Source organism: Giraffa tippelskirchi, chromosome 12 (genome assembly GCF_054371585.1).
Source record: "Giraffa tippelskirchi isolate mGirTip1 chromosome 12, T2T-mGirTip1v1.2.pri, whole genome shotgun sequence".
Taxonomy (NCBI): domain Eukaryota; kingdom Metazoa; phylum Chordata; class Mammalia; order Artiodactyla; family Giraffidae; genus Giraffa; species Giraffa tippelskirchi.
This window is the reverse complement of record NC_137286.1, coordinates 86,973,467-86,998,129: the sequence shown is the minus strand read 5'-3', so window position 1 is coordinate 86,998,129 and position 24,663 is coordinate 86,973,467. Positions and strand designations below refer to the sequence as shown.

The 24,663-nt window shown below is 39.4% G+C and overlaps 1 protein-coding gene across 4 annotated transcripts in view; it reads right to left on the bottom strand.

The window, feature by feature from the left end:
* The window catches only part of GTF2F2 (general transcription factor IIF subunit 2), a 179,443-nt gene that overhangs the window by 45,804 nt on the left and 108,976 nt on the right, over positions 1 to 24,663 (bottom strand). For all 4 annotated transcript variants that reach the window (XR_014070542.1, XR_014070543.1, XR_014070541.1 and 1 more), the window contains exons 6-7: positions 21,081 to 21,180; positions 12,464 to 12,607 (exon numbers count right to left, since the gene is read on the bottom strand). Coding sequence is in view for 1 of the 4 variants with exons in the window: in XM_081547372.1 (XP_081403498.1) it covers positions 12,464 to 12,607; positions 21,081 to 21,180 (244 nt within the window). In the remaining 3 variants the exon portion in view is untranslated. The remainder of the gene's footprint in view (positions 1 to 12,463; positions 12,608 to 21,080; positions 21,181 to 24,663) is intronic.

Here is a 24,663-nt window from a genome sequence, read left to right as displayed (position 1 = left end):
GACACCATGGAACACCCCCTTACACTGACTGGTGTACTGCTCTACAGTTTATACTTTTATTTAGGGGTCCCTGGTTAGCACTGGAACTACACACAGGTCTCTCAAACGGCCCAGATGGCTCAGCTCTCGCTTGAGCGGCTTCCCCACCCCAGCAGGTGGCAGCAGTGAATCGGCGGAGGCCTGGGTTTCCCCGGGAGGAGGCCTGCCTGCCTGCCTGCCTCCCACGCCTTCTGTAGCTGGCTCCAACGAGGGACCCGTGTAAATGAGTCAGCGCGTTACTCAAGTAGGCTTCAGACAACCAGGTAATATGCACGCCTGCCATCTGCTACTTCAGATTGCACAGAAAACATGGGACACTGTTCATAAACAACTTTCTAGTTAAACAGGATTCATAAATGGAAAATGACAGGATGGGCTTCGGTTTTCAGTGTGGGTGCAAACAATCATACAACTGGGGACACAGTGCAAGGGCTCAGAAATGAAGAGAGCAGGTGCCAGGAGCACTGTGGTTGCCACACAGACGCTGTCTTCTCCTCAGGCCTACCGTGCCCGTGTAAATAACCCGGATACAGAAGATGAAAAGCCTAGAAAGGGTTAAACACAAAATACTGAGTGTCTTAAGTGTACAAATTCAGTTGCCTTCACTCTCATTTTATTACATTAGTATAATAAAGGAATATATATATATATTTTTAATAAAGATGTCACTCTTTTTTTTTCTTTTTTAACAAAAAGAATGCCAAGACATGGTCAGGGGTCCGTTAACTGGTCAGTTAACAAGATGGGATTAGGGTCATGGTACAGAACTCTTTTCTGGGGAGGAGAAGGGGCAAACTTCGGAAGTTTGACAACGTTCCAAATCCCAAACCTAAGACCACTCCACTAGAACCAGCTCAATTAACTTGGCACAAAGCATTGGCAGAGAAAGTAGTAGTAACAATTGAGAAAAACAAGGTCAGAAAATCCTAGAAGGAAGGACACAGGTAAAGAACAGTGAGATTATGTCATTTCTCTGTTTAAAATTTTCCCTGACTTCCCCTTTGGCCTACAGGCTAAACTCCAAACTCTCGCGCAGGCATCCACCCAGGTCTGTCTTTTCGCTTTGGCCTCATCCTCTAATACCTCCAGGCCGGGCACTGGCCATTTCTGCGTCTGCCGCTCTTGTTCCCCGCCCTCTGCTTTCCCTGTAAGGCTTATCCCCTTCCTGCAGATCAGAGCTCCTCATCCTTTTAGACTGGGTGCAAATGTCACTTTCTCAGAGGAACCTTGTCCAGCGGTCCCACCTCTCAGATCTACACTTCCCACGCTGTGACTTCCAGGGAGAGCCCTCACCGCGTCAGAGCCCTCCGTGGGCAAGTCTGTCTCTTGGGCGGCCGTCGCAGGGCCTGGCTGCAAGTCGGCGGCACGGGGCACACTATCGCTGAGTGAATCGGGTATGCTTCAGCGTTGACAGAGGGGACAGGAGGGTTTAGCTCTTGCAGCGGGGGGGTGGTTGTTGGGGGGAAATCACTTAGCAGGCCCAAGGGGATAAACCCTGCTAACTCTAGCTGTTTCCCTTTCTCGTCTCACTACCATATTGAGCAATGACCCTGTCTGAGAAATAAAAACTGATAAAACTGTATTACCTGAATCTGAGTTGACTACTAACATCTGTATTGTGGTGCGAAAATATTATTGACACAAAGCCAACTGGGGTGGAAATTTTAAAGGTTTTAGCAGGACTGAAGATTAATTGGTAATTGGACTTCCCTTTTAAAAAAATGTGCATCTTCACATTTAGAGTTATCTGAGCACCAGGTTAAGCGGCACATAGTGTTTTCATCCCCAGAGTTCACAGTCTAACATCAGGGTGTGTATGGGGGAAGCAAGGGCATGTAAGCAGGCAGTCATAAAGTAAAACAGAAGCACAGGAATAAGGACATACATGTAGGTCATCATGGGAGCACCGGAGACGGGCCAGAGCCAAGATGCTAGGTTGTTTGAGGATGGACATTTGATCATTTGAACTAAACAGCAATTCTGTGTGGAGACCAAGGGGGACTAGTTCTCCTCTTACCATTAAATAATCCTAAACTGATTCTGCAATTTAATCTTTTGCCTAACCACTTGTATATTAAACAAAGGATTCCAGAACTGAGAAGATCACCTTTATGTCACATAGGATTGGAAAGGTTTCTCATTACCTACTATGGGCAGTTTGGTGGAACAAGAGCTGAAATAATAAATTGGCTCAAGTCCAGCAAGTCTTCATCAAAGAGAATGTGTGGGGGCGTATTTACAGCAAGTCTGAATGCAGAGAAAAAAGGGAGAGAACATTACAGCCTCCTTGCAAGGGAAGGCAAGGCACATACTGGAGCCCAGGGGTCTACCGAGTAGGATGGGCTCTGCATTTGTGGATCAAGACAGAACTGCAGTGGCCAAAAGGCTGGAAATTCACACAGCAAATTCCCGATTTCTCCCCTAAGCTCAAGACAGACCTAGTCACAGGGCACAAACCTAGCCACGGTAGCCTATTTTAGCTTCTCTTCTTCATGCTCCTTATCACATTCCATCCCTGCCATTGTTCACATCATCTTTTCCTCTACTGCAAATGGAGGATTTATCTGTGTTTCATTTCATCATAAAATTAAGTGTTAAGCATTACCACAGATAATAATGAATTAACTACACCTAATTCCCAAAAGTTGATTAAAAAATATATATATATCTTTGACAGAGAGCTGATCACCAAATAACAATGCTTTTAGGTAAGATAAAGATACAACCTTACTAGACTTCTCATCACAAAACAGTCCCCAAAGGCTGGAGTGAATGTGTATTACATAAATCTACACCAAAAGATGGCACTGGTTAACACAGTCACCAAAGGGAAACTGCTTATATGCTTTTTATAAAGTGACCCAGTGGCAAGGGCATTCATGATCAGTTCTGTGATCATTTCAAAGTATCACTTCATATTTATGTGATTTTTGTATGATGCAAGCAAGGTTGACAGAACAGAGGACTTACTGATGAAGATGTTAGTGGCTTCAAGGCACAACGTTCTTTCATTAAAAAAAAAAAAAAAATTAAACAAACTACACTTTATGCATAAGCTGTGAACAAAGGCAACCTATGTTTTCTCTCCTTTAGAGAGAACCCTGAACAGGGGAGGGAAGACGGTGCTGAGGGCTTCTCTGGAACCTGGGCCACCTCAGCATTTTTCTCCCCTTTTCCTGATGGTTTCATTTCTGTTTTTATACTAGTCTCTGTCTTGTTTTCCTCTCAGGGTCCCACAGGCTGCATTCCTCCCTTTGTAAAAACTCTAAGGAGTACAGAGATGACGGGTAATGAAATGGCCAAGCCATAAACCCTACCCACCCCACGGCCCTCCCTCCTTAATCCAAACTCTAAAAAAAGAAATTTATTGCTGCATTAACATCTGCTGCTGCTGCTGCTGCTGCTGCTAAGTCGCTTCAGTCGTGTCGGACTCTGTGCGACCCCATAGATGGCAGCCCACCAGGCTCCACCATCCCTGGGATTCTCCAGGCAAGAATACTGGAGTGGGTTGCCATTTCCTTCTCCAGCATTAACATCTATATGCTGGTAAATCACCTTACTTTCAGTAACACTTCATCTGTCCAGCAGTGGCAAGCGACTCACATGCTTACATATTTCAGATAAAATTTACTTCCTTTGGGCCAAAACTTTGAATTTTAACTATGTTTAAAGACATGCTTTCTAAATTGTATTAGTTTATTTGTATGCTAAATATAACATAACTTAACCTTGGAATACTACAAAGTATTCCAAGGCTCGGATATTATGGCAACGAACTGGGGGAGAAACACACATATACACATATAGTTAATGTTAAAAATGTTATCAAAAGATATTCAAAACTAGATAAAGATGAAAAAAATTCCTACTGAAATATAAATATGAATTCTTGCATTTAGAACTATAGAAACTAACTACTAGTGCATCTGGTGCGATGAGTAGTTTAGCTATTTTTATTTTTTAATTGGAGGAAAATCGCTTTACAGTGTTGTGTTGGTTACTGCCTGATGTGTAGTTTAGATCATACAAAGAATAAGAAATATCAATTGACATAGTCATTATTAGTCCATCTGAAAACACTGCTAGAAATTAAATGGCAAGCAAGAGAGTCTTTAGGTATTTATTTTACCACAGACAATTTTTAGAAAATTAGCTAGCATTCTCAATGATGAAGCATTATTCACCCTTAAAGTATATGGAATAGACAGTAAAGTTTTACTCTAATGCAACAGTATATAAAAGCTCTTGCTGCCTAAGGATTAAAAAAGGATTGATGACAGTCAGGCAGTTCCTCAGTTAAACGGAGTCACCAAGTGACCCAGCAGTTCAACTCTCAAGGGAAATAAAAATATGTTCACACAATAACTTGTACATAATGTTCATATCACCCTTATTATAGTAGCCAATGTATACCCATATAACGGTATATATCTGGCAATAAACAAAGAAGAAAATACTGATACATGATACAGCATGGATGAAACTTGAGAAAACATTATGCCTAAATAAAAGAAGTCAGTCATAAGAGACCACATATTATATGATTTCATTCATATGAAAATGTCCAGAACAGGCAAATCTTTAGAGACACAGAGGAGATCAGCGGTTTGCTAGGGCTGGGGAGGGGGGTGGGTGCACAGGAGTAATTGTTAACGGGTACAGAGTTTCTTTGAGGGGTGAATAAAATGTTCTAAAATTGGTTGTGGCAATGGTTGTACAACTATGTGAATATATGAAAATCCACTGAACTGTAACGTTAAAAAAATATAATTGTACTGAAAACAAGGTTTTAGATTGATGAGGAAAAAAGACCTCTCTCACTGACAAATTAAGATAATACCATTTTTTATTACCAAATTACCATGGGTAAAGTAACATTTCCAATTAACAGTGGCTAGCTCTTTGGATCAGTCCATATGGACTGGAAAATATGACGGAATTAGAATATCTGTCTTGGCACATTCTAGAAGGAATGGCTCTCTGCTGCAATACAGAACTGAAGGTGGCCAGCCAGGCAGGCACTATAAGGTTTTCTGCCAATAGGTGTATCCTCTGGGATCAATTCCCCTGCTGAGTTAAGAGAGACCAGGAGGCTTTAGACACTTATCTAAGCCCACAGGATAAGGTCTTCTCTTAGGTAGCTGCTGCTGCTAAGTCGCCTCAGTCGTGTCTGACTCTGTGCGACCCCATAGACGGCAGCCCACCAGGCTCCGCCGTCCCTGGGATTCTCCAGACAAGAATACTGGAGTGGGTTGCCATTTCCTTCTCCAGTGCATGAAAGGGAAAAGTGGAAGTGAAGTCGCTCAGTCGTGTCCGACTCTTAGCAACCCCATGGACTGCAGCCTACCAGGCTCCTCCGTCCATGGGATTCTCCAGGCAAGAGTACTGGAGTGGGGGGCCATTGCCTTCTCCTCTCTTAGGTAGAGACCAACACAAAGAAAACAAGATAATTCCCCAAGATAATTCCCACAAGATGGCAAGCCTGAAACAAGTCTGGCCTTCTAGCTTGCTTTAGGGACTTGTTTTAGGGATAAAGAAATCAGGAGAAGGCAGCAAAGAGCTTAAACATTTATTTTTTACCTCTTATCTTTATTTATTTTCTGGAAAGGTAAAGATTTTATGGGTAATGACATTTTTCAGAATAAATACAAACTGTGTGGCTTATTGCTTAATTAAAAACTCTAAATTCTGTATGTAGATAAAGCCCAATTTTGCTTACTGGGAGCCTATGTCAGATACTGTTTTTACCTACGTAGAATTTCATATAAAATAATGACTTGATTGGTTATATTAACAACTGCTGCTGCTGCTAAGTCGCTTCAGTCGTGTCCAACTCTGTGCGACGCCATAGACGGCAGCCCACCAGGCTCCCCTGTCCCTGGGATTCTCCAGGCAAGAACACTGGAGTGGGTTGCCATTTCCTTCTCCATATATTAACAAACTGACCCCCTAATTTTACTTCATTCAGAAATAGGTAAAAAAATAAAATAATATAAAAAGGTTGAGACAAATCATAGGATAAATTAAAAGAGAAAATGTTACCATTTCATAATAAACTTGGTAGTAAATCTATTAGTTATTAGAACCTTCTCTTCATAAGGAAAGCATTAAAATTTATAAATGCATTTAAATTTTATCCATTTATATTCAAGTTAATAATTTATTTTAATGACATTTCATACTCTAAAGCTTTTAAGTAAGGCTCAAATTAACAAGATAGCAAATAATTATTTTTTAGCACTAAACTCTAACCAACTGAGTTAACTGGCTGCTAAAAATAATTATTTTTTAAAATGGAAGTCTCACAAAGGGCTGTCACTAGTTAATATGCTCTGCTGGGCAACTGGTGGTCTTAGTTTTGGTAATACTATTTGAAATTAAAAACTTCCAGTTATAGAAAAAATGAAGAGAGAACTGAAAGGAAATATGTGAATAGAAAGGAAATGATAAAGATTCAGGGGGAAAAAAGAGAAAAGGAATCACGTAAAAAAGGAAAAGCCTATGTCAGAATAAGACATTATAATAAAAACACTTATTTAGCAGTTCACTTGGGAATGAACTTCAAAAAAACCAGGGTCTTTTTTTAATTGGGAGGACAATTGCTTTACAATGTTGTGCTGGTTTCTGAAAAAGCCCTGTTTTTACTTGGGTCAGGAACTGAATGAGCTAGGATAAAGCTTAGATTCCATTTTCCATGTATCTGGCTTAGACTAATGAGATGATTCTTACTAGTACAGAAATTTCAGAGCAGTCTGAGAGAGAAATTAGCTCCCCACTCCTATCATTAAAAAGGGGTTCCCACTGTCAGAAAAGTATTTTTTGTGTTTGTCTTTAGATATATACATGTGTCTGAACAGAAGAGGTGACGTGGTAAGACATGGGCTCAGACCACTAGGCAGCTCCTTCTCTGGGACTATGATTCAACTGTCTCTAAGATTACTTTCACCTTTTAAGATTCTGAGCCAGAGATGTATGATATATATGTATCATACTGTGTAACACAGACATCATGAAGAGAAAACAGGAGTACACGTGTCTGGCTTGAGCAACTTGGGGCATGGTGTTGTTACTGCAGTAGGGCAGTTTGGGGGGCCAGGGTTGGAGGGATGTAGAAATCAAGAGTTCTGTTTTCAACAAACTAAATTTGCGATAACAGCAAATGGCTATGACTCAGCAGGTGCTATTTCTGTACCAAGCAGCGTGGCACAAGGGTGCGAGAGGTGGTGGGCCTGGCTGATGGACAGTCCTACCCTCTCCTCTTGGCTTAGGAATGAACATCCAAACCCTGGCAGGGCAATTAAGATCTTCCTTGAGCTTCTGCTGGAATAACGAGGGCAGACATTCTCTGTAAGCTTCGAGGCTGCTAGCTGTGAAGTGCTTCAGGAGGCCACTTTGTCTACCACATGGCTAGACCCTGCCCGAGCAGAAAGACAACACCCAGGAAAGACACAACGATGAGGAGAGATAGGGAGGGACGGGGAGGAACCGGGCTAAGTAAATAGTGTCAGAAGCTGGACCCAGCCATGGCTAAAGCAAGATGCATTCCTGAACTTCTCAGCCACAGGAGCCAATACATTATATTTTTGCTTAAGCTAGTTTGAGCTCAGTTTCCTTTTTTGTAGCTGAACGAGTCCCAACCAACTGACAGGTCTATAAGAACATATGCTTGTAAATAAACTTTTATCTTTTGATAGGAGAAATGCTCAGTATATCAAATTCTTTAGCCATTTTTTTCCCTTTAAAAAACATTATTTTCTTGTATCTTACCAATGCCAAATTCCATTTATTTCTATTCAGGCCTGTCTGGAAACAAGCTCTGAGGATCAGGTTAACATTACCTTATTGCTGCACGGCCTTTATCAAAAGCCTATTTTGGGCAAATGAGCAACGGCCTGTTGAGCATCATTTAGCACTGGGCAACTTAGGCTTATGGGTACCAAGCTGCTTCAAAATCAAAGCCATGCAAATCTTTGCCTCATTTTTCTTGTTGATGTGAACTTACTTTATAAAAGCATGCAAATTGTTCAATTACACAATCTGAATTAAAAGGGAAATGGTCCACTGGGTCGACATGACTGGGGACTGCTGACTTGGAAGGGATCATCAATAATTAAAGATCAAGTTCCCTGAATTTTGACCTGAAATTGAGTGGATGCAGAGCACAAGGAAATGAAGAGGTTCCGTTACAAGTAGAGCTGATTTCTGATGACACTTTAAACAGAAATGGATATTTGAAGAAACCCTGGGAAAGGGGTGCTGTGTTGGAGAACAGAGTGCTTGGGCTCATAGTGGTCTTGGCAGTCTGGGGTCTCAAAGGGAGCAATTACATAAAGCTTCAAATGGTTGAATTCCTGAAGGAAATGCTGCTATGGTACTATTTTACAGATACAATAAAATATGAAGACAGACTAGACACAATACATTTAAGGTAAAAGAGCAAAGACTGTCAGCAGAGAAATAATAGGCTTCCTCTGGTATTTTACTTTGTGTGTGGGGGGGAAATGTCAAAATTTTAAATGCATGAAAACACTCCTTTAAATGGATGCTGTGTTTCTGACTTTATCAGTTACCAGAGCCTGGCCTTTTAAAATTGGCTTATTTGTCCTTAATGAGTAACTTTAACGCTCTGATTGCTTATGCAAGTCACACACTGGTGAATGAGAGATACAGGCTGGCCCTTAAGGGCAGTTTCTCTAATCAATAATTTCGCTTGCAGGAGTGAAGGTTTTTAGGAAGAAGACTATAGAAGGGAAGGAACTGGAAAAACAAGAAAATACTTCAGATTCACTCAGAACATCAAAAATGACATCCTAAAGGTCAGAAAGCAGACGGTAACTTAAGAATACAGTAGTAGAGTTAATAACAAAGAGGACGTGTTGAAACGAGCACATCATGGTTGGAAACCTGGCATCAAGAGTGGCGTTGGGGCCATCAGAAAATGAGCGCGTGTCATTACATGCACTGACTAAAGAACTGGTCGACACCAAGATCTCTTTTCTTCCCTTTTACACAGGGCTCAAAAATTTGTTTAATAATACTAAGAATAAATATTAGCAAAATACTTTGCTGTTGACAAATCAGCTTTCATAAACATTAAAATTATTACAAGGAACCTATAGACTAGGTATTTTTAAGACAAATTTACAAAGTATAATATTATACACATTTAATCTGAATATATTAATAAATTTTATATTAAGAGTGTTATATGTCAGGTAAATTAAACATTAAATTTTATAATGTATTAAAACATTAAATGCATTCAAGTACCTGGGACTATTTGGCTAAATGGCAGGACTGCGACTTGAACTGAGGTCCTATTACTCCCAGTCCTGTGCTCCTTCCATCAGGAAGTCTCTTTCCTGGATCGCTGACTTTCATGCTACACTGGGCTCCTTCAATCTCCTGGTACTGCTCAGACTAAAATCAAATTAATAAGGGTATACTGAAGCCCATTAGTACAGACCGACTTACGTCCTGTGACCCTTTTAAAAGGGAGAATTACCTATACGGAGGAGAGCTGGGCTCTAGCCACTGTCTAGGTCAACGGGCTTTGCCAGCTCGGTTGGAATGTGAGTGGGAGATGGAGAGGAGGAGATGGAACAGGAGAAGAAGAGAATCATAGGTGGAGCGCTGGGAGGGGTCACGATGATTATCCAGTCCAGCTCCCTCAGTTTTAGCAACGGATGTGACTTCTCCAGATCCCACCGAGGTAAATGGCAGGACTAGAACCCGTGCTGACCATGTCCTGTCCTCTCCTCTACACAAGAGTAACTGCAGCTCCAGCATTCTATGCTTTACGGAGACGGCTGTTGGTACCCTGCTCTGCCACAGACAACAGGAGGTCTGTCAAAATCCACCCGAGGAAAATATGGTGGTCCTGAAAGGTAAAGGATGTCACCATCTCCTTTTCCTTAAATCAATTCATCTAATATTTACTGGATTGCTGGATTGCTACTATGTCTGTGTTGTACAATGTATGAATATTTAGGGATGTGAATAATATACAAATCTGCCTTCAAAAACTTAATGCTTGAGAGGCAATTTAGTCCCTAAATAATAAAACTACTATAAAATAATTCAGTTTCTAGATCAGTGGTTCTCAAACTCTTTGAGGTTCCCAGGCTCTCTGAGAATCTGACATAAACTACAAATATGCTCCCCAGAAAAATCCACACATTTCTGTACATATTCAGGGGGTTGCTGGGTCTCCGAAAGCCCACCTACCGACCATGAACCAAGAGGTTCTGTTAAGAGAGTCACTGAGTTCCACCACATAAAAATTATCGGAGAGAAAGCTAGTTATCCTTTTTCTCTGCTGCAAAATGAATAAACTTTAAAAACATTATGTCAATCCATGTTAAGGCAAAGAAAGAGCTTTCCTTAGTACTTATCTGAATGTCCCTCCACAAACACTTATTTCCCCACATCTAACTCTGTGTGTGTGTTTTATTCTATGAGACTATGTCATCTGCATCCTGAATATCTGGAATAGCCTTTTCATGTATGTATATATATATATACAAAAAAAGATAAACTTCATTAAAAGCAGAAGAAATGGAGTTTAGCTTATGAATTATTCTATTTCAAATTTTTTAATCTAGCTTGGAATGCTGTTTCTAAGGCTTTGATGCTGAAGGGAGTGAAGTCATTAAGATGAGTTGATAATACTGCCAGCATGAGCACTTTCCTTCTCTTTGGTTAAAGAAAAAGTATTTAGGTCTTTTGGAATTCAAATTTCTTTCTTAATGAAAAAGTGAAAGGATGAAGCATAACAGTAAAGAAATCTCTACAGAAGGGGGAAACTGCACCATCAATATTGAAGTTTCAGAAATAATTTCCTGAAGCTTTAAATACATCAAAAAGAGAAAAAAAAACAAAAACCACAGAGCCATTTATGTTAAAATATTTTACAAAACTGCTTATCTTGTTACATATTCTGAAGCAAATAAATGGAGCAGTTAGAATTAACATATTCTTGGGTATCCTGGCAAAGTGCACAAAATAAAGGACACTGGGTGAGAGGACAAAAATAAAGCGGTTTCCATCTAATTTTTAAAAACCTATCAGTAAAGTGCTGCTATAATTCAATCTGACACTCTGCTAAGCTTAGGTGTGAGAAAGTTAAATGGCAGGAAATGCGACCCAAAGACTAGAGAAAGGGTTTAGATCCTTTCCTTGTTTCCAGCATTTTAAATGGATTAGAAACACAGATTATTAGCAGATAGGTATCAATACAAACGTCTGGAGAAATGATAAAAAATGATTATTTATAGAACAAAAGTTTTCTAAAAGACCGATTTATTAAAATTTTCCTTGAAAATGGAGACTAGGCCAACCCAAGCATAATCTCAACAAGCACTGTGAGGCACTACAGCTCAAGTTTGAAAGGACCTAATGTTAGTGCTAGATGATTTTTAAAAAAATCCACAGAGAACAGTTCACAAGACAGCGATAAACACTCACTGTGAAAAAACTGTGACTCTTAAAGTTGAGCTTTTCTAGAGGGAGGCAGACGAACAAATGAAAGACTAGAAATGCTATAAACAAAGAGACTTCAGGCTTCATGTCAATGATCAGTCAAAAGGAGGACAAATCCGCCTTTTCTTTATATGAACTATTGACACTAAATGTATTTAAAATTAAAACAATGAAGCTGGGATTTAAAAAAGAAACAAGAGAGAGAAAGAAAGAGAGGGGAAGAAAGAAAAGGGGAAGAAAGGAAGGAAGAAAAACAGAGACTACATTGAGACATCTTTTCCATGTTGGAACAAAGCCTGACACCAGCACAGGTGCAAGGGAACTTACTAATTCACGTTATGCTTCTCTTCAGTAAAGCCGTGTTAATGAAGCCTATTTAAACCTGTTAGAATAGGACAGGAGTCCAAAATGGTGGTGGCTAAAAGACAAGGAAGGGAAAAGCCCGCGAAAATGGAACGAAGGAAGGTCAAAGGAAGGTGCGAGGACCCGAGTGAGAACTTCAGGTAGAACAACACTCCTGGCTAAGCCCAATCTGCACGGGGCAGGCCCAGGGGGAGGAAAAAAACATATAAAAAGAGGAGCCAAAGCGCACGCGTGCTCTCTCTCACTCTTTCTTCTCGCTCTCCCCCGCATGCATGCGCCCGCGCTTTCTCTCTCTCTCCCGCACGCTGGCGTGCTCCTCCACTCTCTTCTCTTTGCGGCTTCGGGTCGGCATGCCCTCAGGCTTCGAGGATGGATTCTCCTGCTATCATCTAAATAAAATAGAGCTGTAACACCGATTTGTCTAAGAGCTATAACATGGTCTGTCCAAGACCCGAGAGCTGTGACGCGCTGAGGGCTTTAATGTCCGTCGCTCCAAATCTTTGTTGTGACGAGACAGAACCAAGGAGCATACACTCGCCTGACAAACCTATTTAAAGGATCAATGTGAGCATATACATACCACAGGTTGTTTTGTGATGTCCACCAAGTCCTTCAGATTATAATACTGATGCTTCTCAAAAGCTGAAAACAGCATGTCCAAAACGTGTTGTTTATCAGCTCGGGCTCGTTTTCCATCTTCTTTCTTTTTCCTTTCATATTCAATCTATGTGAAAAAAGCAAAAATCCCGAAGGCATCAGTTCAATGTGCTCACTCTGAAACACAGGCACTCTTTTCCGTCCTCCACTATTAGATTTTAAATCTCAAGGCAGCAGGTCAAAGAGCAGTGGTTCAGTACCTGTGGTCTTCACCACTCCTAGGGGGCCTCAGACCTTAAGGCTCCAGGAAGGTTAATGCCTACCCATAAACCATTTTCACTGTTCCCTAAGGCTTTATGTAATGTGTCCATTTCCTCCCCCAAAGCCCATCTTTACCGAAATCACATCATGTGGATCACAAAGTCTATTTGCAACTCTTTGATTTTGATTACCCGAAATAAAGTAAAAGAGTTTTATCTGCTCGATGCCATTTGGTAGGTAACATCTTTCAAAATGAGAGTTTTTCAGGGTAGGAAGAAGACTGAGGGGCAGGCAGATCAGGTAACAGGTTTTCTAGGGAGGAAAAGCTTGGGAAACCTTGGTAAAAAGGAAAGAACAAGGATGGTGACAGGTGGCCTTTTCTCCTCCCAACCCCGTGACCTCTTAGAACTCGCTTCTTCTGTAAAATGAAGTAAGCCATGGCACAAAGAGAATGTATAAACTCTCTGCTGGTGTTACCATCCAGAGATGTGTGCATTTGTAAAGAAGTTAACTTTTTATTGAAAACATGCAATTTGCTTGCATTCATGTCAGTTGATTAAGCTTTTCATTTTTTTTTACGGACAAACTTTATTTTGATAAAGCCTCAGAAACTTGTTAGAGGACAGATATATAAACTGTAGGGCTTCCCTGGTGGCTCAGTGGTAAAGAACCAGCCTGCCACTGAAGGAGATGCAAGTTTGATCTCTGGGCCAGGAAGATCCCCTGGAGAAGGAAACGGCAACCCACTTCAGTATTCTCGCCTGGACAATCCCATGGACAGAGGAGCCTGGTGGGCTACAGTCCGTCGGGTTGCAAAACAGTCGGACGTGACTTACTGACTAAACAACAATACAGACTGCAGCAGCCCACCTGATCAATGAAGCATCAGCAGGCTGGGTAAAAGCTGTCACAGAACAATCTTTTGTGCATCAACAGAATTACTATAAGAGACAGACTAGCTTCAAAGACGGAGAAATGCATATCAAAACGTACAACTAAATTATGTACAAATTCCAGCTTCATATACTTAGGCTTATTCTCTGTATTTTAACAAGAGAGACGTAAAAAGATAAAATCTAATTTCTATTGATGTTAAGACTAAAAATATATCTTAAATATAATCAGAGACTCTCAAATTAGAGGCAAGAAGTAACTGACAACAGTATTGGTCTTTCAATAAATTAAATTAGGAGCTAGACAAGGAGAAAGAACTAAATTGAATGTCTTAATTTTTGTGATATGTACACCTGGAGAGTAAAACTCAAAATCCATTCAGCTCCTCAATAGATTAAGCACGGATTAGATGCTTGGTATCGCACTAAAACTGAAGAAAAGAGCAACCCACTCCAGTACTCTTACCTGGGAAATCCCATGGACAGCGGAGGCTGGTGGGCTACAGTCCATGGGGTCACAAAAGAGTTGGACACGACTTAGCGACTAAACAATGACAACTAGACTAAAATACGGGAGTAAATAAGATACTCTCTTTCAAAAGGTATCCCTTTCTTAAGGCTCGTGTATTAAAATGTATACAGAGGGCCTTGAGTATTTTAAATGCAATAATGTAGTAAAAGAGACCACAGAGTTACCTAGGACAACTTCATGACATTGGGAAAAAAGCACAAATGCAGGGCACAGACTGTACTGTTGGGGAGGAATGAAACCCAGCCAGTATCAAGGTGAAAAAAAATGCACTTACGGTCAAAGGCAGAAGTATAGATACTGCCCCAATTCTGCAAGAAAGGAGCCTGCAGAGCTATAGCCAAGACCAAAAGAGATGGACTAGAGGGCTACTCAAGATAGAATTTTCTTTCTCTCGGGTTAAAAGGAGGACAGAACTAAGACAGTGGCTGTATCATGGAGAAAGAAAGCATGACAGACCAAGACAAAGCCCACAAATCTACAAAAAGGAGGGTCTTTGGATTAAAAAGAGGAATGACATCATGGAATACCTTAAGTGATTAATGTTTAAACCTTGCTTTGCTGACCAATGTCTAAAATAAGTCATATTTTCCCCCATTTATAACTGTACCCAGTTTGCATCCTGAAATTCCCTTCCACAGCTGTACTGTGCCTGAAAGGGTTTGCTCTGTCCACTGTGATGGACAGTCTAGAAAGCAGGGCCAGAGGAAAGGGTACAAAAGTCTGGACCATGGGATGAAGACATGATAACCCTTTACTCAGACCAAGTGGAGGATAAGAGAAACTTAACCTGGTGTCTACAAAATAGAGGGAGGTAGAATCAGACTAAGGAAGAGTGGAGAAAGCCTGTTTCCTTCTCACAGGCCTGAGTGGGGTGTGGGATTTCATTTAGTGAAAGGTCATTGGTCCTCAAGAAAAACAAGACAGAGAGGTGGAAACCTGGCAAAAGGCTAGTACTAGGCTTTTGTACTCTCAGTGCTGAGCTACAGTTGTACAATATTCTGTCTTCTCTTCCATCCCAGCTTTAATTTATGCTGAAAGAAGATGGAAAAAGTTAAAATTCAGGAAACAGAAGTTATGGTATATTCAGCTTCCACACTTAGCCCTCTCTTCCTCATGTAAAATGACTTGAGAAGCCAGGAGGATGAATAGGAAAAATGTTTTCAAGTAACAAAACATGCTGGTAAAGCAAGACAACCCACTTAGAGAGGGCATACACTCCAGTAGGCAGTGGAGAGAAAAACTTAAGTGTTTGTTATCAAGTTGTCCCAACTCTAAAAGCCATAGGTCAGACCTAAAAGGACTAAAGAAAAGAACTGAGAATAAATTAGAAAGAAACTTCAAAATCAATACTGAAGGTATTGATTAAGAGTCAGATTAGGTTGTGATTTGTAAGTTAATGAGCAGTGAAGTGAGAAAAGCACAAATTTTACACAGAAAATTTTCTTTTAAAATCTTGGTTTACATGTTTCAATTTCAAAAACACTGCATTTAACATTAGTGCTCTCCTCCTTTAAAATGGGGAGAAAACAGACAAGACTTGTACGCTTATCTTTCTGTGTTAACCACGCCTATCAATGGCCCAATAAAATTTTTGTAGTACGGCATTATTTAAATCTTTTTTTTTTTTTGGATAATGTTCAAGAGAGATCCATCACCCAAATTCTGCTCTGTGGTATCAGGTGATTCCAAAGTACATGTAATTAGGGACTAAAATGATTCCATGATCATTAAATTATTAGCAACTAATTAATTATACTCATGCCAAAACTAAGATCCCTGAGGTAACTTCTCTTTTTTAAGCTCATCAGTGTAGAAATGGCAGTCTTAATATTGTACTTATAACTCTGTACCAAAAATTAATTCCACAAATAAACTACACATGATATGCACTAGTCTATTTAGGACAAGACTACTCTTTTTAGATAATGCTGTTTCTTCTCCTTTCAGCTCTTCTCCCTCTGGGCATTTTGTTTCACGCTGGCACTATCAGGAAATGACACAGAGCAATCAGATTTCTAACTTGTTCGCAGCCACCACAAAAGACTAGGAGGCTAGTTATTAGACTAGAAATAGCATCTGCCCCCAATGACTATAAACTACAGCATCACCAGCTGCATAGAAATGTCAATTCAGAAAGAACTTTCATCTCCAGGTACAAATTTTTATAATCCCCAAATTCCATCATATACAATTTTACTTTCAAAACATAAAACAAATTATTCAAGACTGAACTGCAATCAAATGCTGAACACCCATTGTGGATGTGGTATAGGGCTGTTCAACCATCATTACTGAGATAATAATCCCTGACTAAAATTACAAATGCCACCCACTGCCAATTAAAATATTATAATACAGATGTCTGTAAATTTCTGGATTGTTGTTTGCAGAAATACTTTGATTGCTTTGTCAAGGCAGTCTTTGTGGAGGTTTTTAACTTTTAAAGTGAGCATGACAGCCTTGAATATCATGGTTTGCATTTTAAATCCTTATGAAAGATTCCCCCACCCCCAATGCTTCTATTTCTGCCTAATGTGTTGCTATCTCTTGGGAGGAAATTAATTCTTTAGGGTTGATTAGTCTTTGGTGTGCAAATTCAAATGGACAAAGCATGTAGCATTTTTTTTTTAAACCATGTAGTATTCTTACACTATACTATATAATACAGTAGGCAAATATTGCTGAAAGGCCTTTAGATTCAGTCCTGCAGGCATCTACTTTAATCAACAAAATTCCAAATATATATATATATATAAACACACACACACACACATATATATATATAAATACTTAAAAACCAAACGAAAAGCCAAGCCAAAAAAACACCCCGAACAACCTTAGTTCTGAAGATTGACACAGCTGGTCGCTCCACAGAATGAAACAGAGTATGCATATAATAAATTTTCTTTTTAGTTCCTGGGGGTTTACTTCAAGATTTTATGTAATAGTTCTGCTCCCTCCAACACTAATTTTCTAGTTCAGTTTTTTCTAATGTTCTATCACTTTCAGACCAAGAGCTCTTGCCCGGGTGGGGAGAAAAGGAAAAGAGAAGTCTTTTTTTCAAGCTGGGGGTGGGGGGGTGGGGTGGAGGGGAAGTTGATGGTAATAGAGACAAGATACTAATTCTTTCTAAAAGCCTTAGGTTTACTGGAAAGAGACTTCCTGGTCTCCCATCCAGGTATCATTTTTGCTCCCTATGCCACAGGAGATAGCAGACAGAACTATAAAAATTTCCTGTCTCTGGATCAGTGGCTGAATGCTAGAACTACCTAGGTAAAAAATTTAAAGATAGTTGGCCTCCACATTAGATCAATACAACCAATCTCTGGAGGTATTTTTCTTTTTTAAAAGCTTCCCAGGTGATTTTAGTCTACAGCCAGCATTAAGACCACTGTCTAGACAACAGAGGGTACAATTTCTTATGAGAAAAGGGATTCCTTATGAGAAAGATCCTGTAACTGGAGACTACATAAAGGAATGCTATGACATCTACACAGGCGAGATAATGATGTCCACAAAGTCAACCAGAACACAGAACATACACAGGCACCCTTACCTGCAGTCAGGGATGGAGGCATATACCTCAGTGACTCTGTATTTGGATTATATGACTCTATCAGTAAAAATACCTTTTCCCCCTGCCATGCGCCTTGTGGGCTCTTAGTTCCCTGACCACAAAAACAAAAGCTTTGTACTCTTACTATGGTTGGAATTTTATTATAATGCTAACTATGCTTTTAAGAGTTATGCAGGTGTCTCCACCAATTTCCAATACACTCCCATGGGGGGGGGGCGGAAATCACTAAACATTCAAGCAATGTAACATGGTAGCTTACAGTCAATCTTTGTTAATTAAAGATTCCTATATGACTCATCACTATAATTACATTAATATGAATGACTCATTCACACTATGACAACCTTAACAAAGGCTGATACCATGAACTGAAATGTCACTTGACGTTAAACAGTCTCTTTAAAAGGGATGTGACAGCTTTATATCCTAGCAAGTGGTTCAGAATACAATGTATTTGTACTTATTTTAGTAGTAAAAAGAGAGCAATGAAAAGCACTCCAAAAATATGACACTTGGAATCTATCCTTCTATACCTGCCCGGTAGATACGCGCCAATGTCACTCTGAACATGAATTAGAGGTCAGAGCTTTGATCCAAGCAAAAGTGCCAGCTCTGACCTAAGAGAGATTTTCCTTTTGCTTCAGAAATGATGGTATGTAGCAGTGTAACAAGAGTGACCCTTGTAATGGAACTAAAGAAAAAAACAATTATAATTTAAAAATGTGGACTCACTAGGTCAAAGGAAATAAAGATTATACCCGAACAGGGTCTGAAAGGGCATGACCAGAGAAACTGAAAAAAATGGTAGCTCCTTGAAGACAGAAACTTTATTTGGTTCTCCAAGAGTAGGTATCTCAGCCACAAAGCTGGCATTAAAAAAAAAGAAAAAAAAACATTTTTTGTTCAGAGGAGACAAATGTTAGGTAACTGTGGTAGGACACTGTCATGGCTAAGTACTAACACTTTTTCCTAGCTTTCCTCCCTTTCCCATCACAACAGAAAAACTTTACACTGTAAAAACTTTCACTGTAACAATTCAGACAATAGGTACTCACCGTGACAATTCCAACAATTCAAAAAGATTGACAATTCCAAGAATTCAAAAAGATTTCATAAAAAAGAAAATTAAGATAAAATCACCCTAGCACCTACCACTAAAAAATAACAATTGTTAAAGTACTGAACTAATCCTTATTTTTGGACATTTGTTTCTAGTCTTTTCCTATTATAAACAATGGAGAGAAACAGAGTGTAGCAATTTTTAAAATTTGGATGTCTTTAGAAGGGGCACATGCACTTCAGTTCATCATAGTCTCTACCATTTACCTTCTTAAACTTCAGCATCCTACCCAAGAAGATGCCTGCTTGGCCCTGGAGGCCTCTACATTTGCTACCTGTCTTTATAAAATAACCATAAGATATTCAAATATCATAAAGTAGTGGCTGGGCAGATACTAACTTGCATCATTTGATAAGCTTGGAACTTAAAGGCCAAACTTAAAAAAGAGTATTTATTTCTTCCTAAATTCAGTATCAAGGGGAATCTTAAGCAAAAAAGTAGGACACAAAGGTATCAACTCTCCACTGCTGCTGCTACTGCTAAGTCGCTTCAGTCGTGTCCGACTCTGTGCAACCCCATAGACGGCAGCCCACCAGGCTCCCCCGTCCCTGGGATTCTCCAGGCAAGAATACTGGAGTGGGTTGCCATTTCCTTCTCCAGTGCATGAAAGGGAAAAGTGAAAGCGAAGTCGCTCAGTCGTGTCTGACTCTTAGCGACCCCATAGAATGCAGCCCACCAGGCTCCTCCGTTCATGGGATTTTCCAGGCAAGAGTACTGGAGTGGGGTGCCATTGCCTTACTTGACTTAACTTGGACTTCCTTTTGTTTTCAGAAAATCATCACTTTCTCCTTACACTGCAGGTACTTCAAGACCCAAATCACTTGGCTCTTTAAGCACTGCTAAGGATCTACAGCAACACAGGTTTCTTAAGAGCAAGGTTCCTACTCACAGACATAGAAAACAAACTTATGGTCATCGAAGGGGAAGTGAGCAGAGGAATAAAGCAGGAGTAAGGGATGGACAGATATATACTGCTATATATGAAATAACCTAAAATGAAAAAGAAACACAAACACACACGGGCTCCCCTGGAGGCTCAGAAAGTAAAGAATCTGCCTGTAAGGCAGGAGACCCAGGACCAATCCTTGGTTCGGAAAGATCCCCTGGAGAAGGGAATGGCTACCCACTGCAGTATTCTTGCCTGGAGAATTCCACAGACAGAGGAGCCTGGCAGGCCACAGTCCACGTGGTCACAAAGAGTCGGACATAAGTGAGTGACTAACATTATCACTATACATATATACACACACGTATATACATGCATACATATATATATAATCACACATTTTGCTGGATACCGACAACTAACACAATGCTGTAAGTTGCCTATACTTCAATTAAAAAAAATAGTAAGGCTCTTAAACCAGTTTCCATGGTTCAACATCTGGACTATTTGATTACTGGCTGTGCGACCTCAAGTAAGCTAACCTCTCTGTACCCCAGTTTCTTCATCTGTAAAATAAGGATCACAGCAATAATTACAGCAGTTAGACTGTTGTACTGCCAGGCACAAAGTACACATAACATGTATACATGTGTGTACTATACACACATACATTGTGCATGTGTACAAATATATACACTATATAAAGCGTGTGTTAGTCGCTCAGTCATGTCGGACTCTTTGAGATCCCATGGACTGTAGCCTTCCAAGTTCCTCTGTCCATGGAATTCTCCAGGCAAGAACACTGGAGTGGACTGATATTTCCTTCTCCAATATATATAATAAATATAGTATATACAATATGCTTTAATGAAAAAGTTTTTTTACATACAGGCAGCCCACACTTTACATAGTAGTGTGAGGCTGTAAAAATTCCTATAAAAGCTGAAACTAGGCAAAGCAATCTTAATAATGGGAAAAATGACCACCGGTTCATGATCTTACTCTCAGTTATAAAGGTATAGAAAAAACCCTAAAGCTAACATATTTTTTTTAAAGATACTATGCTTCAAAACGTTAGAAACACTGAAGAAATGTTTTATTTCTCTGAAAAACTTTTCAGGAGTCATTTCAACAGTAACTGTCTTCTCATTGTATGACTTTGGCTATAGAGTGAATACCTTTTCTGTGCTCGGCAAACCGTTATCTTGCCCACTAAGCCCGGATACCTCAAGCACCGGACAGCAAGGTGTGTGACTGCTGAGGTCCTTTCAAAACCTACGAGTCTACGACATTAAAGACAGGCCAGAATGAAGAAAGACATGAAGACTTACATTGTATTGATGATTAGCAACTGGTTTGTAATTGGTTGTCACGACTTTGTCCAGCTGCTGTGATAGCCTTACAGGTTTGGAAGATTCTTCTATTTGCAATCTGAAAAACAGAAGGCATTATCAACAAACTTACTTGTTTATTAGAGTGAAACCTGAACAGGTATTCTGATAATTCTTCTTATCAAGACCTAATACTTCACATATAAAGAAGATATATCAGCCTTAATACTTCAAAAACACACTGTACATGACTATAACGTGGAAAGCAGACCACCAGTTGAACATACAAACCATCTCATTTATTTCTACAATTTCCTTCTAAATCTTATGCTGTACAGTCAAACCTTAACTTTTAAAACAGAGAAGCTAATCAGCTTTAAACTTGTGGAAAAAAAATCTGCATGTAAAAATGAATTATCTTAAGTTATATGGTCTAAAACTAATAAAGGTATTTATTCAAAACTTCCATTCATTTGACAAAAATATATAAAAACAGGACACATCAGCACACAGGCTAGTAGCTGCTTCACTGGACGGTGCAGATAAATGACCCACCTAAATTAAAATACAACTAAAAATAGCACTTTTGGAAAAAGAACTATAAAATAAACATATGACACTATGTAGAGTATATTATAAAATATAATACTAGTACATATTCAAATAGCAATTTTAGGAGATTTTGTTTTGGACTAAATATTACCATGGGCTTCCCTGGTGGCTCAATGATAAAGAATCCACCTGCCAATGCGAGAGACGTGGATTTCATCCCTGGGTGGGCAGATCCCCTGGAGTAGGAAATGGTAACCCACTCAAGTACCTTGCCTGGGAAACGCCATGGACAAGAAGAGCCTGGCAGGCTGCAGTTCTTGGGGTTGTAAAGAGTATGACACGACTTACCAACTAAAGAACAACAACAACAAATATTACTACATCCAGTGACTCAGATTCAACCATTTACTTCTTATTTTAAAAATTAAATTCTTCTGGTATATGAGCAAAGTAAATCTTAAAAAAAAAAGTTTTAAGGTGGGAAAAGGTGTAGCTTTCCAAAATGACTACTTTTTTTCCAAAGTAACTATTTTTAAAGGACAAAGGGCACCATTGTACCTCTAGACTTTTTAATTTAAAGCACTACAGGAAAAATAATTGCCAGCCATGTCTAGCTAAATTATAATCAAAGAGTAAGAATGAAATAAAAATACTCATACAAAAACATAGATCCTCACCAAGAGAACTACTCAAGGATTCATTTCAGCAAGAAGTTAAATGAACCCCAAAGGAACTAGTGAGATGCAATGATCACAGCAAAGAAACTGAGAACCATATTAGAAAATTATCTACTTGATACAGACAAAAAAAAGAAGATATAGTTTTAAAGAAAGTGGAACTTAACATGAAAGATGGAAAGAGATGAGAATGAAGGCATTTAAGATTTCCATATATTTTCTAAATTTTCTGTAATAAGCATCTATCACTTTTATAATCAGAAAAGTAAGTATACTTTTTTTTATAGGAAAGGGAAATATTGTTTCTTGGAAGGTTAGTTTGAAAGCTATTTAAAATGCTGCTCATTTAAAAATAATATATGTTGAACATAATATATCACTTTCTTTTAATGGGACTTTAAATATAATTTTCATTTAAAATTCCTTCAAAGGAACAACTTTTTCTTTTTTAAAATAACATTCTTACTATTTAATTTGTTGGGTGGAGTTTCTTTTCTGTTTCCTTCTGCTTATTTTTAGGTGGTTGTTGTTCAGTCGCTAAGTCGTGTCTGACTCTCTGGAACTCCATGGACTGCAGCACGCCAGGCTTCCCTGTCCTTCACTATCTCCCGGAGTTTGCTCAAACTCATGTCCACTGAGTCAGTGATGCCATTTAACCATCTCATCCTCTGTCACTCCCTTCTCTTGTGCTCAATCTTTCTCAGCATCAGGGTCTTTTCTAGTAAGTCAGCTCTTCACATCAGGTGGCCAAAGTATTGTAGCTTCAGCTTCAGCATCAGTCCTTCCAATGAATATTCAGGCTTGATTTTCTTTAGGATTGACTCATTTAATCTCCTTGTGGTCCAAAGGACTCTCAAGAGTTTTCTCCAGCACCCTAGTTTGAAAGCATCAATTCTTTGGTACTCAGCCTTCTTTATGGTCTAACTCTCACATCTGTACATGACTAGTGGAAAAACCATAGCTTTGGCTATATGAACCTCTGTCAGCAAAGTGCTATCTCTGCTTTCTAATATGCTAAGTTTGTCATAGCTTTTCTTCCAAGGAGCAAGTATCTTTTAATTTTGTGGCTGCAATCACCGTCCACAGTGATTCTGGAGCCCAAGAAAATAAAATCTGTCAGTGTTTCCACTTTTTCCCCATCTATTTGCCATAAAGTGATGGGACCAGATGCCATGATCTTTGATTTTTGAAAGCTGAGTTTTAAGCCAGCTTGTTCACTCTCCTCTTTCGCCTTCATCAAGAGGCTCTTAGTTCCTCTTCACTTTCTGCCATAAGGGTGGTGTCATCTGCATATCTGAGGTTGTTGATATTTCTCCTGGCAAACTTGATTCCAGCTTGAGCTTCATCCAGCCTGGCATTTTGCATGATGTACTCTGTATAGAAGTTAAATAAGCAGGGTAACAATATACAGCCTTGATGTACTCCTTTCCCAATTTGCAACCAGTCCTTTGTTCCATGTCTGGTTCTAACTGTTGCTTCTTGTCCTGCATACAGGTTTCTAAGGAGGCAGGTTAAGGTGGTCCAGTATTCCCATCTCTTTAAAAAATTTCCAGTTTGTTGTGACCCACACAGTCAAAGGCTTTAGCATAGTCAATGAAGCAGAAGTAGATATTTTTTTGGAATTCCCTTGCTCTTTCTATTTTCCAGTGGATGTTACAAATTTGATCTCTGGTTCCTCTGCGTTTTCTAAATTCAGCTTGCACATCTGGAACTTCTCAATTCACGTACTGCTGAAGTCTAGTTTGAAGGATTTTGAGCATAATCTTGCTAGCATGTGAAATGAGTGCAACTGTATGGTAATTTGAACATTCTTTGGCACTGCCTTTCTTTGAGATTTGATATATAATGCCAAATTCCTCAGGAGATATTAGAGATCTACCAATTGCTTTTTTTTAATTTGAAAGCTGGAAATACCACTGGTTTTGTTTTTAACTGTGATTGTCAAATTGAGTACAGTTATTTCTGTATTAAAATATAAATATCTAAATTCTTCCAATTATTTACAAATCTATATATATCCTTTTAACTATATAAGATCGTAACTTTATGAAGTGTAAGAAAAGTACTCTAGAATTGTCTTTAGAAATTTACTGTACATGTAACCATAAATTGTATTTACTGTGTTACTTTGTTTTCATGGGCCAAGCAGAGTTTCTATAAACTAGGAAGAAGGCACCTAGAAGGGAGATATCCACCCAAAGATGGACTTGGGTTTACAATCTTTCAATGGCCTCTTAACTGCTCTTGGGTGATGCACAAGCTTCTTCCCATGACTGCATGTCATCCTGGGATCTAGTCCCTGCTCCCTCTCCAGCTCATTCCACTGTTCTCCCTCACGTGCAGCCCCATGGCTG